Raw genomic sequence first — 17,379 nt, forward strand, 5'->3', positions numbered from 1 at the left:
AAAAGGGGAAAAGCGGGGCTTCCCTGCCTCTTTCTCCAGCTAAGAGGATGTGGTATCGTCCTTAGGTCTTTCCCACCGTCAGAGGATGCTGAGCCTCTACCTACAGGGAGGAGGTGCGGTAACCCATCTCTCTTAAACAGCTTTCACAAGGAATCACCGCTGCTTTCCACATCCATATCCGATCAAAGCCTCTTCAGGCGCTGCAGCAGCCTTTTCTTCCTGGAAGGTTTTTGTCCCTTCCCCTCAAATCGTTGCCCCCTTCTCAGAGCCTCCCCCTACCCCCGCACAGAGTAAACCCAGAACCAGAGAATGACTACAAAGTGATCCTGGTACTTATGTCATCTGGTGAACGAATGACATGTAGTGTTCCTCAAGAGTTTTACCGTGGAAATCACTGCTCTTAGCATCCATCTCTGCAGGCAAATCTCTTATTTACTGTGATGATGCTCTGGGGAGCCAGAGAAAACCTACAGACATCAAATTTTATATAATTTTCTTTAATAGCCCCCACTGTCCCAGTTAGTCCTTATGAAAGCTATGATGAGCTCTCCACAGAGCAAGTCCAAATGCTCCGCCCAGCTCGCTTCAAAAGCAGGCAAAGCTCTGAATCTATTTTGGTTTTCTTTTCATTAACCCTCCGAGGGCCATCTCCAAATTATGTGTGTTTTTCAGTTTTCTTTGTTTGTCCTCAGAGCTAAGCAGATGGCTCTCTGATTGCCAGTGTTCATGGAGGACAATGGATCTATACATCAAACTGGCAGTTATTTCTATTATTGTTCTGTGTATTATTTTATTAACAATGCCAGGCTGCTATAACCATATAGCCTTTAAACATATAAAACAGGACACAAGAACAATACTCCAGTTAAACTCACATGAGGCTTCACTGGTGCACAAAGGAAGCAGGAACTTCAGCTCCATTTGAAGCCTGTTTCAGAAGACAGCCTTTAACACCAGGAGGCAAAACCCGACACCTTGTTCATCTTGCATTTGGATTACAATTCCTGCAAAATAACAGAACCCAGTTGCATGGCCACTGTGGAAAGAAAATCACCTGCAACATCTTCTCTCAGTCTTCTCTCAGCCTCCCCCTCCTGCATTCTGTTCCCATATTGCCTATGCAAGCCCCAGTCTCCTCAAAGAAGCAGATGCTTCTTTGGAAATCACCACCCTTGGCCTTGGGAAATCAAGAGTCTGATTCAAAAGACGATAACGAATTTCACTGGCTCCAAGGTCCCCAGGCCCTCCTCTGTCTGTGTGGGGATTCAGCCTGTCCTCAACCTTCTCAGCTGCTCATAAGAAAGAATTTTAAGTAAACATTTGCCTTTTAAGCCTTCTCTGCTTCTCCAGGCATATAAATAGCACTCTGGTTATCCTTGTGTAACTGCTCTACTCCAGCGTTTGCCTGGCTACAGTTATCTTGAACATGACAGACAAAAGGGGTAAGTGATACAAAGATGCTGAATAAAAATAGCCAGCTCTTTTAGTTTCTATGAAGAACTCTCACTAAGTACCTGTATTGCACAAGTCCTGTTCATAGTCACTACAACCACCACTACAGAATTCTTCTTGCTGCAGAACAGAGAGATGAGATTAGGCAGTCCCACACCCAGCTGCCTCACACGGCTTCTAATCCATCCCCTGCACCACAGCAGGAATCACTGGGGCTTCTCAGCTGTTTTCTCTGTGACAGTTGGTTTGTATCTGACTTGCAGGATTTCTCTGAAATGCTCCCTCATCTCAGCATTGTGTGGGCTGATCCTGAAGGATCAAGGAGTCCTGTATTTGCCACTGGCAAATGAAGATGTCAAAGCACTGCTGGGGAATGTTCTGCCACCAGTTACATCAGGGTCTACGTGGGAGCACATGTTCATGCCATCAGATTTGATCAGAACTGAAGTTAAAAAGATTTGCTAGTTTTGCAGGAGGTCTGTTACAGGTCCAGGGACAGAACTGGATGGAGTATATATCTAACTCCACCTTCAGGGTAGGATTTCAAAACACGATCCAGCAGACTTTTTGCCAGCACTGGAAAACCAGAGCATCCAAGCATCTTGCCCATAGTTAATTCAGTCAGACTCTATATTCAAAACAATGTTGCTTCACATGGACTCTTGCAGCCAGGTATGAGCTGGGATGAGTTTCCCCTCAGAGAAGGAGCAAGATGTGACTGCACTAAATCAGGATTACTGCAGGCAGTGGCGTATTTCACTTGATCGGTTGTGAGTGGCACACCCCAAACCTCCCTTCTCAGATGTGTCAGTACTTTAGCTGCAGTGATATACATGCCTCACAATGTTGTGACAATCCATTGCTCTATGAAATAAACAGTATTTATCCTGCTGGATTCTCTAAAATACAAATGCTTTAAAAAAAATTACACATTCGGCTCATTCTAGAAGCTAGAACTTGAAAGGATGACAAGCAAATTTCTGTGTCTGAACTCCTAAATCGAGAGGAGACTGCTTGGGGAATAATTAGATGTGCTAGTGGGATTATCTTCATTCTTGGGTGCCAATTAGTTTTCATGGAATTAAAATACTGCAGCCTATCTCGTGAACAAACTCAGCTCTTTCATTCAGAAGGTGCTAAGGGGATGAATCTGGAGAAAAACAATTGAATTGGAAAAGCCAGCACCTAAGGGACACCATCTATTCAGTAAGAGCAACAAAAATCCTTTCAGAGGTCTTATCATATGCAATGCTAGTTGCAACACAACAGATAATGGATCTGCACAGATGCTCAGGCTTTCCTGCTTTTATACATCACCCCACACATATATCTACCCACCAGCTGTTACAATGGATTCAAGATGGTGCAACACAGAGTTGAACTGTACCCCAGGAATTGAGTTATCATCTTAGTAGCTCTACAGCAAGGCAGGATCAGGTGCCTCTTATTTCATATGGTGAAAGACTTCAGAGGAATTAAAATCCGTCACACACCCCCACTGGAGAGGGAACAGGCTCAGCTGGATCTCATCCCCACTGGATCCAAACACGGGCCAGCAAAGCAGAAGGGACAACCCTCCAGGGGTGCATGTGCCCATATACATGCCAAATCTCTTACATGCCTCCAGTCAAAGCCTCTCTTTAGTGTCAAAAACTTTCTTCAAAGGAAATCTAAAGAATTTACAGTGTATTTCTCCTTCAGAACCAGAAGAACCTTAAAAGTTCAGTGCAACTCTTCTTGAGTTGTCTTTCTTGGTCTTCTTTATAAAAGCAGCAGATTTTGCTCACTTGTAACCCTCTTGTCTTCCACACAGGATCCTTCTAGCTCCAATTCTTCAGTAATATATCTATGCCACAGAAATAAGGTTAAATATTATATGGACAGACTAAAAAGAGGTTTAAAATCTGCCTACAAGAACTGTCATAACTGTTAAGGGATATGAAAAATACACACACAGACTGCTGTGGTCTTCTGGAGAAAGCCCTGTGCTAGCTAATATAAATCTTCAGGGCCTCTGGATACACTCACAGGCTACAGAACCTGTAAATGTATCACCAGAATAAAAAAACCCAAAACATACAAACCCAAACACCAAACACAAAAGGAAGCCAAACCCAAAACAAAGGCAAGAGAGGGTAGACTAAGTATAAACACAACCATTTCCCCAACATCCCAGGTTTTCCATATGAACATCTTCACATATGCTGCTCACACACACCTATTTCCACCCCCCCAGCCATTCCTCCCTCAGTGTTTGTTAGCTCAGATGGCAGAAAACTAGATTATGCTGCAATACAAAAATAAGTATATAAACAAAAAGCAGCCTTCAGGGCATAGGGAACAAAGGACAATTTTTCCATACTGCACTGTCATCATGACTGCCACCAAAAAGCAGTGCCACTTCCAAGGTCCTTCCCTGATAGCAGCTCTCTGACCTTGCTTGCTCCAGGCAGTAAATGCAACTTAGCTCTTGCAATTACACTGGGAATTACCACAGGAAAGATGGCATTGATGTGAAACAACATGGACATTTCCTGCTGGGATTTTTAGTCACAAGACTCTTCATTTTGCCAGTGCTGCCACTTCTAACCTGATCTGCTGCCAGAAGATGATCTGCTGGAGTCCTAATCAAAACCTACCACTCCAGATGAACCAACCACCAAGCTAAAATGCAGCAGGGGCCTAAGAAGCCCTTACATGATTACTCATGGCTTTATAAATTTGGCTATGACTTAATCTTCTCCAAGTCTCAGCTATAATGAAGTTGCCTTGCTGACAACAGAAGCCACCTCCACAGCCCCAGGTGCCTCCTCCTCTACAAGAGGGGAAGTAAGGGCACCCCAACACCCTCCTCACCAGAGACAAATCCTGGACAACAAACAGTCCCCAAAAGCTGCCAACATGTCTCTCTGGCCTGGCTTTTGGATGCTTGGTATCACTGCAGGACTGGAGTTCCCAGGCAGTTGATGCCCAGAGAGCATCCTGAGAGCACTGGAGCCTCTCGCCCTCCAGCCTGGGCCCAGCTGAGCTGCACACGGAGGTGCTTCCCCCAAAAAACTCCTCCACAGAACAACCCCTGCCCAACCACCCCTGCAATTTTTTTTTTAAAGTATGCAATTAATCACACTGGTAACCTCATGGTGAAGTTCGAGGCTTGTGCAGTAGAATGTAAAACAGGATAGAAATTTCTTTCAGCAAGCAAAAAAAAGCCGACTTAAGCCCTCATATTTTGAGTACTGCTTCTCATTAAGCAAAAATGACTTTAACAGTTGCCTTTGCACCGTAAATAATTTCATTTAGGCAATTAAAGTGCCCCATTCAGTGTTTCTGTCTGCCTTTTGTCAACTATATATGTTCCATTTAATATTTAAAGACTGGGGCGCTAGTCTGGCTTACTTAGTAATTAATTTCTTTAAATATTTATAGCACTTCGACTCTCAGCAACGGTTCTGTTTTGTAAGAACAATATTGTTCTGTTGTTGATAGCATCATGGAAATTTCAGAGGTAAATTTCTATTTCGTAAAATAAAAATATATAGATTTCTGCAACAGACTGTAATTATTTCAAAGTAAAGGTTTTATTACTGAACGATATATGTACTGAAAAAAAAATAAATCCAATTATGCCCTTGCACATAATTCCAGACTGAAAACACAGTGCTGAGAGATCTATTTCATGACAGCCATACTCACACAGCAAAAGGAATTGCCAAAGAAATTTTCCATAACCTCCTTTTTAATCCCCACTGGCACTAAGAACAGAAATCCAGCTGCAAAAAGGCTCTATGAAAGAGAGAGCGAAACCTACAAAATGCAAGAGGAGATTTTGCTACCATCTCTTCCCCGTAGAATATAATATTTTTCTTTTGCATACCCTGATTTTAAGACTTTTAGGCTCTTTGTGTGAAATGCTGTGTGCTTATAAAAAAGGTTTAAGAGGCTTTAAGCTTAAAGGCAGCCTTAGGAAATGAAAATACCTGGAAGATACTCTGTCAGTGTAAATTTGTCCAGTAACCCTCAGGGTGGAAAGGTGATGCAAACATGAAAAGCAGAACAAGAGACCATGAAAGACACTCTACTGCCCTGGATATGAGAAAGAAGAAGCCACAGTGGGTGATTTTGCCAACTCTCATGTGAGGCATACTGACCTTGCAAAGTGTCATGTCCTGGCTTTGGCAAAAAAAGTTTCCACGTGCTTCGTCCTCCTCCAGGCAGGTCGAAGTTGGGTGGCTGCCTCAGGGGGAAAATTCAGGCTCAAATGGGCCAAGTGTGGCAAAATCATACTGGGAACAAAGTTAAGAAGATACCTCCTTTCAAGGTTAGGAGCACCCAAGGCTGACTGACCCACCCAGGCTGAGTAGCTGTAAGGACGATCAGGGGTGTCAAGAGTGCCTGCTGCACTCAAATGCTAAAGTCTGGACTTTGTCAGCTTCATTTCTTTCCCCTTCTGGCAGGCTGGGGGCTGATACCATCTCCTCTCATCAAGCACTAGCACCCCGTGGAAGTGGGAACAGGAGGAAGTGGCACAGATCCTTGTCCAGCACACCACTGCATTTTGAGTCTAATTCACTGCTGCCTTTGGTAAGATTCCTCCAGCCTACAAAACAGCAGTATGTATCTCCTCATCCCAGAAGATTTTTTTTTCTCAGTGATTCACGTGCCCTAAGTCTATTCTTGAACACCAGACAAGCAGCATTAACATTCCCAGAGACAGAAACCCAGACATGGGACTTGTCTACACATACACACGTTTCTCATCACTACACGTGGAACTCGACTTGTGGGCGCCTCTTTCTGCTTTACAGCACCAACATCTCAAGCCTAAGATCAACCTTTCCTTTCTCCTGAGTGAGAACACAGATCACAAAAATAAGCCACCCCTAAATACAAAACAAAGCAACTCCTCCATACAGCCAGCTATCCCACGGAGGAAAGAAGTGTTTTAAAAGAACACATAAGCAGTTATCCTATGGCCGCCTTTGGCTGTGTCCTCACTCTCTCTGCCCCCAGCCCATGCCCAGAGCAGTGATGCTCTCTTAGGGACCAGCCAAACCCAGGGAGAAATGAGGAGATTAAGGATGCAAACACAAGCTGGCCTCACAGAACACATGCTGAGCTGCTTGTTAAACAAGTGGCCTGGCTCATAGACACAAAACCTCTATTATTATTATTTCAACCTCTAGTTGCAGCCTTCTGAGAGGAGTTGCTGTTAGACAAAGATGTAAGTTTTTTATGTCCCACCCTCTTACTCTTTCTCTAAAGCTCCCAAATACCCAAAACAAGCTGCTGGGAACTTAGAACCAACCAATCAGTGAAAGGCACACTGAAAATGTGTTGAAGGGCACAGCATCCCCACCTTAGTATCTGTAATCACAGAATAACCCTGCTTCTCTGGCTGGGAGGTGCTGATTTTAGCACCCGTTTAGCAGCATTTCTGGCTCAGGTACTGTATCTTACCCAGAAATGCAGACAATGCTGGATAGTGTCACCTGCCCTAAGGCTGACTGACATTTCTCATTACAAGAACCTACTTTCCAGGGCGAGTAAAAGTTTGTTCAGCTTGAACTGAGGGTAAAATTTTCCATGACAGATGCTCTTTCATTGCAAGACTTTCCCTCTCAATTCACAGCACCTGCAAACAAATAGGCCATTGGAAAGGGGATTTAAATAAAGGCTTGACCTTCCAGCCATGAGTTTTCTGGCTTTGGTTAGCTCCAGCTACTGTTTTATCACATCTTATTATTTCATGCTCTGTGTGTTATGTATGTGCCAGATTTTACTTTTAAGGAAGAAATGCTGACATATGTTGTTGCCTAATAGATGTGTGTGGGAAAACAGTCATTAGGGAAAGCCTACAGAATAGGGCATTTTTAAAATGAACTTCTGTATTGTGGGAAAACATATGCCCCACACAAAATCACCAATGCTCAATAGACACATTTATACAGGATGTATACTGCCTGTTGTACACCGAATTTAACAACCATACGTCCTGAAATATCCAGGCATACCAAAACACCTCAAACTCCTGGGGGAAAATCCTCCACTGGTGTAAATGGCCCTGTCTCCACTCACTTCACTGACACCTGCTGAGGACCTGCTTCAGCCCCTGCCTGTTGCAGGAGCTCAGCTCTCTCCCTGGCTGCCTTTGGACTCCAGGACTGGGTAGGTCGTTGGCATGAATCAGTACCTCCCACCAGCAGCTGTGTGGGAGGGGAAAATAAAAATTCTGTTAGAGTAAGCATCAGAGAGGCCATTGATACCAAACATTCTGGAGAAGCTCTCAGCTGAGGAAAGTGGGGAATGATTTAATAGCAGGAGTCATCAAGGATGACAAAAAGAGTTTGGATCAGGCATTTATGTATTCTGGGAACAGAGGCAGCACTCACAGCCTGCCAGACCGAGCCTTAAGATGAGCCCCAAGGCAACTCAGGTGTCTGGTGTGCAGGGGCAGAGGGCTTTGTGCCTGCAGCAGTATGAGTCACCTCTCTGAGACACTGAAGGATGCTGGTCCAGCTCAGGTGGAAAATACCCAATCCAAAGAGTACACATCTCTAACAGACCTTGAGTGGGATTTGGATCTGGGCTGTGCATCAGGGAAATCCCTGGGAAATGGCTGTCAAGTCCTCACCATGTCCTGTGCTCCTCCTACTTGGCAATGACAGATCAGTTTTGGCCTTGCTACTCATACCCTATGGGACCGATGTTATTCCCCATCTTCTACTTCACTTACACATTTCACTTGAAGATCTTGAGGGGTCTTGTCCACCCACAGCCCTGAAAGGTGTTGTAGGTTTTCAGGTGGTGTCCTAAGCTAAGCTCAGAGCTGGTCCTTTGCTGTGAGCCTCCAACAAGCAGAAGGAAAAAACCCCTTGGATTTGTTCTGCAATGTAAGCTACAAAATGTCTTTGCAAAAGCAGCCTCCATACACTACCAGAGCACACAAGGGGATGAACAGAGGTGACAGCAGCTGGCTTTGGCGGTGGAGATGGGAACCATCAGTGCTGGGGAGGCCAGCAAGCTGGGGAGGTAGGGTGAGTTCCCCTTCTAGAACACTGTCCAGTTTAAGTCCATCAGAGCCTCCTTCCTCAGGAGGATCACAAATGGAAAAACATTCCCTGGGAGGAAAGCAAAGGAATCAAGAGTCCCTGCTCTTCCTCCTCTTGAGCCGCAGCAGCATTATTTAGGGAAAGCTGGGAAAATCCCCACCTACAGGTCTTGAAGCAGGCAAGAAGCAGAAGGGCAGGGGGGCACTGGAAGTGCATGAGACCACCCTGCTGGGCAGCTCTGCTCAGCCAGTCCTGCTGAGCAGCAAATTGTGCTTGTCCTAGAGCAGGGGAAAGACAACAACTCAGAGGGATGTTTTCTATGCACAAAGGGGCAACTTGCAGGACACCTTGACCAGTGTGCACACAGCACAGGCATCAACTGGCAGGGGAGTTTCAGGGAGACTGTAGCTTCAGGTGCATGTTTCTGCCTGGCAGCTAAATGTTCAGTGGTTACAGCTGAGTCTACTTTTGAAAGCTGAACCAAAGCAGCTCACGGTGGTGGAGCATGTTTGGGTACAATGCGGTCCAGCATCACCTGGTTCCTCACCTTCAGGAAAACAGGTTATTTCCTGCCTTATATACTGCAGTGGAGAAGAAAAATAAAATGATGGGGTGGGTCAGAGAAGCAAACAAAGTGAATGGAGAGAACCCAACAGCAAAGGGCCTCTGAGAGGATGACTTGTGCTCTGATAAGTGCTGAAACCATAGAAGTGTCAAAGCTAAGTTAAGGGCAAGCCAGAGAGAGAGGAAAGCACTTCACTCCTCAGGAAAAAACCTCAGTTTCCCAGAGATTATTGCACGGGCTGGGGAGAAATGGACAGAACACAGGACACTTCTGTGAGGGCTTCGTACCACTCTTGGTACTTCACACGCAAAAAGACTGTCTTTTCAACGCGAAGAAGCCATGGATGGTCATACCTCCAGGACACTGGAAGTGAGCAGCACACAAAACTGCAGGCACTCCTGACTGCAAGGGGTGCAAACTTTTCAAAAGACTGCATGCTTCATTAGCACAGAGCTTACCATGTCCTCTGCAAGATGCCAGCCAAGATTTGTAGATATGAGTCATAATCCAGATTTTTCAGCTGCATCCAGCCTGTTCTGCCTACGTTGGTCTTTAAAATTGAACAGTTTCATGCTCTCCTCTGCCAGTATCTATCTTCATGCTCTTTCAGCAGCCACCATCCATTCTTTATTTTGTTATTGCTTACATCACATTACCTAAAGGGTTCGAGAGTAATGAGTCCTCTTATCTCTTTTCTTGCTGCCCCAGAAATTTCTAATGAGAAAACTGGGATGTTAAAGGCAATGGCTGTGCAGCTCCAAGAGCCCAGAGGAGCTGAAGCAGAAGAATGAGCTCACTGGAGGTGCCTTCCCTCCCCTCTGTGCAGAGAAGCAGCATGACCCCCCCACAGAGGGACCCCAGATTAACTTCCTGCGTGGACACGCCTCTTCCAAAGAAAGATCACCTCATTTTGCCATCATTTAAAACACTTGATAACAAATTAACAGCTATTCCCTTGAATGTTTTTATATCTCATTCAAAAAGGGGATAAAATTATGGCAGCTCAGGTTAATCAGGCTTCAGGAGGAGCACCCTGTGTACACCCCAAAGAGGGGCTCCAGGTAGACACTTCACGTTTGTCATGAGTGGGGAAAACCAAGTCTGTCTCTAGAGCTAATCTGGGGTCATACTAGAGTCAATTAGGGCTTCTTTTCCATCAAAACCCAGCAGGTATCTCTCAGACAGGAGTAGCAGCAGGACTCTCCTAAATAAGAGGAACTTCGTATTTTGCTGCAAGCCTTCTTTGTGGAAATTGCACATCTTTGGTCTTTTTTTAAGAAAATTCCGAATAGGAGACTAGATGGTTTCAAAGCTAACCCAAACCACAGACCAATTCATCACTAAACCAAATACAGCAACTAAAGGGATTCAGATGCAGACCTCTGATTTCTCAGTCTCTTTCTTCCCAGGAGGTTATTTCCCTTCAAACGGCAGTTAAAGGGTTTTGCACAGCAACTAATTTACCTGTGTGGAACAGCATAAATGCTGGCAAAAAATTAAAAGCAACACCATCTGATTCACACTGAAGACCTTCCTTCCTCCCTGTCCATCCTTAGCAATAGATCCCTATATCTGTCAGTATTAATGCCCTTGAAGCTGTGACAGCTCTGTGGTGGTTAAGCAATGTGAGCTGGCAGGGAGAGGCCAGTAGTGTTACTGTAATTACTGACAGCACACTCAGGAGCATGTTTCCTTTCTCCAGCTGTATCTATTGCCAAACTAGTTGGTATCACTTTTGTCTATAGTTTTTGCCTGCAGGATGCTTTCATCTGGATTCTGACACACCAGCACCTGTGGATTTATTTGCTGCCACAGTTTGATGCATTCTCATCTCAACTCTTTTTTTTCCCAAGCACCATTAACTCGAGTAGCAGGGGAGCAGCTGAGGGTCTGCTTCAATATTTTGTGTGCCCTCTAGCACATGTACAGCACCTCTGCCATAAAAGCAAGCAAGCAAAACACCAAGTGGAACCACCAAGAAGCCAGATGTATCAGTTCCATGATGATTCAAGGACAGGAAACTAAAACAGGCAGTTCCAGTATAAATCTATTTGCAAAGAGACTTTGCACCAAGTCCTAAGACCTTGGCCATAACTTGCAGCCAGCTGGGCCAGCAGGGCCTCTTCCTGTTCTGATTAAAGTTAACAGCCAAATTTCCATTGCCTTTGCTGGAAACACCTGCAGAGCACAGCTGCTGTGCCAATCTGCCAGGGGCAGCAAGGCAGGAATAGCAGCCCTGTGTGAAACTGAAGCAGGGAATCTGATGTGCATGAACACCAAAACCCATCCTGATGTCTGGCCAGTGTGGAAAGGGAACTGATGAGAGGGCTCAGCAACTGGGCTGGCAAGGTAAGGGCTGTCTCCAAACTGAAACGCTGAAGACCAAATACTAAAACTGGTGCAAGCAGTGTGGCTGTACTGGAGTAACCACATTAGCCGGGAACCTTAATGTTGACCTTTAAGACCCTGACTGTCCATCCTTTCTTCTTTGCCCATATGCTGTCACCTTGATCACATCCACACTGGAGAATGACCTCCTCAGTCAGCAAGCAACATCACTACAGCAATCCTCTTTTTCAGGGGACAAGCCAGTGGGTAGAAAATAAGCACAAAGACATTTGTCTGCCTGGCAGAGGGAGCAAGGCAGCAAAGAAGCCACTGAGCAAGGAGGCCTCCAAGAGAGAGACCTCAAGTGGTTGTGTGGGGGTTCATTGTTCTGTTGCTGACTGACATCAGCCTTCTTGGACTCAGAGAGATCTGTTTTATTTTAAAGGGAACATTCCTCCAGGGATCTCATTAGCACCATCATGAAAGACAGAAAGGAACTGAAGGTTGTTGGAGGGGTGATGGTAAAAAGGACAGAAGTGCTGTCATGGAACATGCTCAGAAACTGTATTTTCTCTTTCTCATGCACATACACACTTTTTCTCTTGGAAAAGCTCACCTGCATTTGCAGTCATGATCTGTGGGATCATATGTCTGCAGGTAAACACATACAGCTAACAGGCATCCCAGTGGAGGCATACATGTTACAGTATCAGCCAGGAACAGAATAAAATGTTAAGCTTCTCTCTCTAGGTCTGGGGCATACCATGCCAAGTTCATTCAAACAGTCTGTTCTAATCAACAGCACTTGGACATCCATGCCTACACAGAGGCTGAATTTGGGCAGGGCCACGATTCAGCTGGGGTAGAAATGTAGGTCAGTTTAAAAGCCTGGCAGATTTAAATTATCACGTTCGATGTCCCAGCAACAAACACTGCATCACCCATCCCAATTAGTGACACATCCCAAGCAGTTACATGGGGACCACAAGTGCTCCTTGTGCAGTGCTGCCCTGCAGAGAACAAGGTGGCAAGGTCTGCTCCAGGTGAATCCCTCCACAGAGTGTCTGGTGTTGAAGGTGATGCCAGGAGAAGAGTGTCTTTCTAAGGAAGTCACCTCTTTTTAGAGTGAAAGCAAAGCTCCAATAACAGAGACAAACCACTGTCTTGCTCACGTCTCGTGTGACACATCAGGGCTATGTTCTGCCCGTGTTTGTTTCAAGAGGAATTGGAGGATGTCATCTGAGAGCCCAGGTGTTCTCTTTCTGTCTTCCAACAAGACTTCTCCTTCAGCTGGCTTCGAAAAACAGGCAGAAGGGGGGTGGTTTGGAAAGATCTTGCACCCATCTCTGTTCAAGACCAACTGTGCCATTTGCAGGCAACGTGATGCATATTTAGTTCCATCCCGGTTTGCCAGCTCCGAAATCTTCCGTGACAGACACCGTGATGCAGCCTCGTAAGTTGGATCCATTCTCCCCGGTTGTTTTTTGCAATACACCTTGTAGAAGTCATCAAGAGATTTCCTGATGCTGGGGTCTTCAGCACTGTTGCGTTCGTACATCCACGAGAGCGCGGCACCATCAGGTTCCGTGGGCTCACACAGCCCTGCTTTTGGATAACATCTCACGTTTGCTTTCTCAGAGCCTTCAGCAGAAAAGCCTGCAGGAACTGCAGATGATAGATTGCTCTCCCCTGCAAGCATATGATCAATGAAAGTCATTAGTCACCAGGTCATCCCTGTGGCAAAATCTCTTTCTGTCCCCGTCCCACTGCAGTCTGGCAAAAAGGCTCTTTGCACCACCGAGCTAAGTATTGCTCTAAACGTGGCTGGACTGCCAGGGAGCTTTGCTGCATAGATTGATATAGGATGGACTGTATTTGGGGATCTCACAGTTGTCCCAGCCTTGACACTCTGCAGTGACTGAACCTAATTGGTGGTACAAACCTCCTGGCTCCTCTCAGTCATACTTCCAAAGAGGTAGTAATTGGGATCTACTGCAGCTGACCCACAGGTTTGCCGCTGAAACAGTTCTGCATCTCTTTCAGTTTTCTCCCCTCATCCCTGGGTCTAATCCTTCCCTTTTCATAGTTCTCAACTTAAGTCCTACAGCACAACGTGCAATCCTGTCTTCTAGCTTTCAGTCAGATCTACAGCCTCCAAACCAATGGTGACTGCATGGAGTTTCGGAATGCAGACTCAAAAGGGGGACCCTGTGCTTCCCCAGAAGTCCCACTTTTGCAGCCCTGCTGCACTAAATGTCATCCCCACACCCTGAAAGAATTTTTATAGATAAAATTCACGTAAAGGCTGAGGACTCACTCTTGCCTAGCTCTTCTTCCCCTTCCTTGCTGACCCACATCTCTAGATAACAGTCAGGGCTGTGGCTTTCTTCTGCTTCAGTGCAATCCAGGCGGATGCTTTGTACTTGCACATAATTAACACACATAGCAGAGACACAATACAGCAGAACAGAGACACTTGGCAATGACAAGATGTCTTTGCCATCTTGTCTTTGCCTGGTCAGCACACTTCTGGTAGGAAGTGTCAAGATGGTCAGCACACTTCTAGTAGGAAGAGCCTTCATAAAGAGACTCTGAACTGGGCTCTGGTACCCAGGTAACGCCTCTAACGTCACTGTCATCTCTAAGCCCTCTGCGCCAGACTGTTTGCCAAGCACCTGACTCACCGACAACGAAATTTTCCAGGGCTCAGCCAGAGGTTGCACAGCCTTGTCATCTGCAAGTTACATAAGCAAGATGCAGGGAATCGGAAAATAGCTTGGTCTTTTCTAATTCTGTGAAATATGAAGCAGAGTGCAGTCCTTCATGTTGGTAAGAGATGATGTTCAAAGAAAATCTCAGTGTGTGGTAGAAGGCTGTTCTTTCCCTCCTGGTACACAAACAGCTACCCTTCGCCTCCTGAGCAGAGATTCATTAAAATGAAATTCAGATGTCTGTGTAGCCATACTGTACATGGTCTCCTTCTTTCTCTCCCTACTTCCTATCTTTGATCTTTCGCTTCCATTTCACTTCATCTCTGATTATGCAATTTTAAATAGAACTTCTCCTCTTGCAACGTGTCACTTCCAATGCAGTACAAAGAAAAGCTTAGTGGCCCTCTTTTAACAATGATATATGCCATAAAAATGGCAAATCAAAGAACAGATCCACTTTTCCTCAATAATCTCTCAGCCTTGGTGCCTATGCTAAGCTAGAACTGAAGCCTCATGCATCTCTGATAATTGAATCAAGTGGCATTTGCACTCAAGAGCCCTGTGGCAATTGTAAACCCCTGTGCTGTCTTCTTGCTACTTCTTGCTCACAGCCACATTTTGTAAAAGAGCAGCAGCTGCCTCCAGCTACAAGTCTCGAGCCTACACGACCAGGGTAAGAGAAAAATTCCTCTTGGTTTCACGTTGTCAGGGGAGACCTTTGCAACACTGCTCTGCCTTTCTCCCGCGATCTTAGTTTGGCTATTAGGAAAAATTTCTTCATGGAAAGGGTTCTCAAATATTGAAACAGGCTGCCCAGGGAAGTGGTTGAGTCACCATCCCTGGAGGTATTTAAACAATGTGTAGATGTGGCACTTGAATACACGGTTTAGCGGTGGGCTTGGCATTATGAGGTTTATGGTTGGATTCAATGATCTTAGAGGTTTTTTTCCAACTTAAATGATTCTATGCTCTTTTATTCTAAAGCCAGAATGGCCTATAGAGCAGACACCCTCTGTTGAAGCACAATCATCGAAGAAAAGACCAGTAAGTATTTCAGAGGTATATTTTGGGGTTTGATTCATCACAACATACTCAATTATTATTATTATTGGGAGAACAGTTTTCTTTCAGTTACTATTCAAATTTATGTATCTATTTTCCAACAGTAGACCCTATCCTCCCAACAGATTACTTTTCCAGCAAAGCCTCCTTAAGGCAAGACATCCAACAGGGTTAGATGCCCTAACCCTGGCAGTGTTCAAAGCCAGGCTGGATAAGGCCTTGGGCAACCTGGTCTAGTGGGAGGTGTCCCTGCACATATCAGGGGGGTTGGGACTACATAGTGTTTAAGGTCCATACCAGTCCCTTAACATTCCATGATTCTACGTCTCTGTGACATGAAAGGCTTGGATGTAGAATTCCCACAAGCAATCTATACCTCACAAAGCCGCACGTTTCCTCAGCTTTCCTGACAATTTCCCAATATGTTCTCCAACTATGTGCCGAGCCTGACCTTTTCCTCCCTAAGAGATATCAGTTAAGGTAGAGAACCTTACTCAACGCCCTCTGAAGAGCTGACACTGCTGTTGAAACCTGAATGATTCATAAAGCACAGGGAACAAGCAGAGTAGCCGGATGCCTGCAGGGTCCAGAAAAAGCTTCTCATCTGGGGCACATGTACAGCACACAAGCACACATTGTAGGCCAGCAAACATGCTGCTAAAGGCAAAGACAGCACTCAATTAATCAGTCCCTTTGCCTCTCCATGCACCTGCACCCCTCAAGAAAACTGGGATTCCCTTATAATGCACAATGTTGCTGCAAAGCTTAGACCTCTCTGGCCATCTCTCAGCAGCAGGAAAAATGTAGTTTTGTAAATTCTTTTGTAAAATCCCTCCATGGCGAACTGAACAACACAGCTGTCACACTCCCCTGTCCTGGCTTGGCCCAACACCTACAGAAGTCAATGCAAAGATGAGCAGGGCTCAAAACTCTCCCTCTGTTTGCCTGCAATAGAATTTAATCACCAGAGAATCTGGCTCATTATTTTTAGCTATTTTCACACAATTATACTACTAAGCATTAAAGGGGGGAAAAAACCCAACAGAAAAGCTCCAAAAAATTGAAACAGGTCATTATTCATATCTCTATTTCACTCTCACATGATAGATAATCATCAGTAAGAAAGTGTATTATTTCATCTGCACTTCCACTCCATGCTAATTGAAGTTCAGCATTTGCACCTTATTAGTAAAAGACCTGGGGGTGGATAAAGGGGTATTCTTCTGTTCATAAACCTGCTGATGAAAATTTAAAAGCTCCATCTGGTACCAGCACATAACCCCATTGCCCGAAGCATAGAACCAAATCCTGCTTTGGGCCTGGGCCACTTTCAGTAATGCAACAGTTCTGCCATATTGTTATTTGCACTTATACAAAAGCAGCTCACGTAGTTGTTTGAGTTTCTGTATAACTGTGTTCATGCACATACAGTCAGACTGTAAAATAAGATATCCTTCAAACATCAGTGACACTGCTGGCTTTCTGGGGAAAGAAATCCCCCTAATTCAGGTGGGCAGTGATCCGTGCAGCTGCTTCACTAGAGCTGGTGTTGCTGTGATGTCTGTCTTTATGCCTTGCAGGGGCTTAGCTGGATGCCAGCAGCTGAAATTCTGTTATGTCTGTAGCTGGATTTGTACAAGCCTCCTACTCTCTCCTACTGTCTGACTGCCTTCCCAGGAACCCTGAGTGTGTGGTTCCCCTTCCACCCAGTACACAAAAGCCCATCCTATTATGAGGGACTGGGAGATTTATACTGTAGACCTGAGTACAGGAGAGCTAAAGCACAGTGGTTTGTCATCAGCAGTTCTGTGAAAAGGGCAATTAGTTGCTTGGTTTGGGCAGGAATCATTTGCCCTATGTCTTAGGAATGACTCCTTGCATAGATGGAGCTTGAGTCCAAACCCATCAAAATGAATGCCAATCCTATACCCACACAGAGCTGCTCTGGTGCTCTCAGGTGTTGGACACTACTGGAGCAGCCATGTTCAGTAAGGCAGCAAACCCCATCTCTAACTGGTTCAGCCCTTGGCCTCTTTCAGCCATCTGACTGAGCACACACTGTGGATAACCTGGAGCCAGGGCTGAATTTCTCTGTGTGCCTCCATTGTGTCACCCTAAACAAGGACCAAGAAAACTATGAGAAGGAGAAAAGCAAATAATTTTTTTGAACTAAGTTAATCTGGAGACATACAGATAGCCTTTATGTTCATGG

The 17,379-nt window shown here is 45.2% G+C and overlaps 1 protein-coding gene across 5 annotated transcripts in view; it reads right to left on the reverse strand.

Moving 5' to 3' along the window:
• Positions 1-17,379, reverse strand: part of CHGB (chromogranin B) — a 72,898-nt gene that overhangs the window by 10,162 nt on the left and 45,357 nt on the right. The window contains exons 1-2 of one of the 5 annotated variants that reach the window (XM_029964380.1): positions 12,011-12,552; positions 876-1,004 (exon numbers count right to left, since the gene is read on the reverse strand). The exons of 1 other annotated variant lie outside the window; for it this stretch is intronic. In XM_029964380.1, the coding sequence (XP_029820240.1) occupies positions 876-921 (46 nt within the window). In that variant the 5' untranslated portion in view covers positions 922-1,004; positions 12,011-12,552. Of the gene's footprint in view, positions 1-104; positions 239-875; positions 1,005-1,514; positions 1,641-12,010; positions 12,553-17,379 lie in introns of those variants that run through there. 3 more of the 5 variants (XM_018084435.2, XM_029964381.1, XM_018084436.2) reach the window with 3 other exon arrangements.

Source organism: Manacus vitellinus, unplaced genomic scaffold, assembly GCF_001715985.3.
Source record: "Manacus vitellinus isolate BGI_N305 unplaced genomic scaffold, ASM171598v3 scaffold_70_pilon, whole genome shotgun sequence".
In the NCBI taxonomy this organism is placed as follows: domain Eukaryota; kingdom Metazoa; phylum Chordata; class Aves; order Passeriformes; family Pipridae; genus Manacus; species Manacus vitellinus.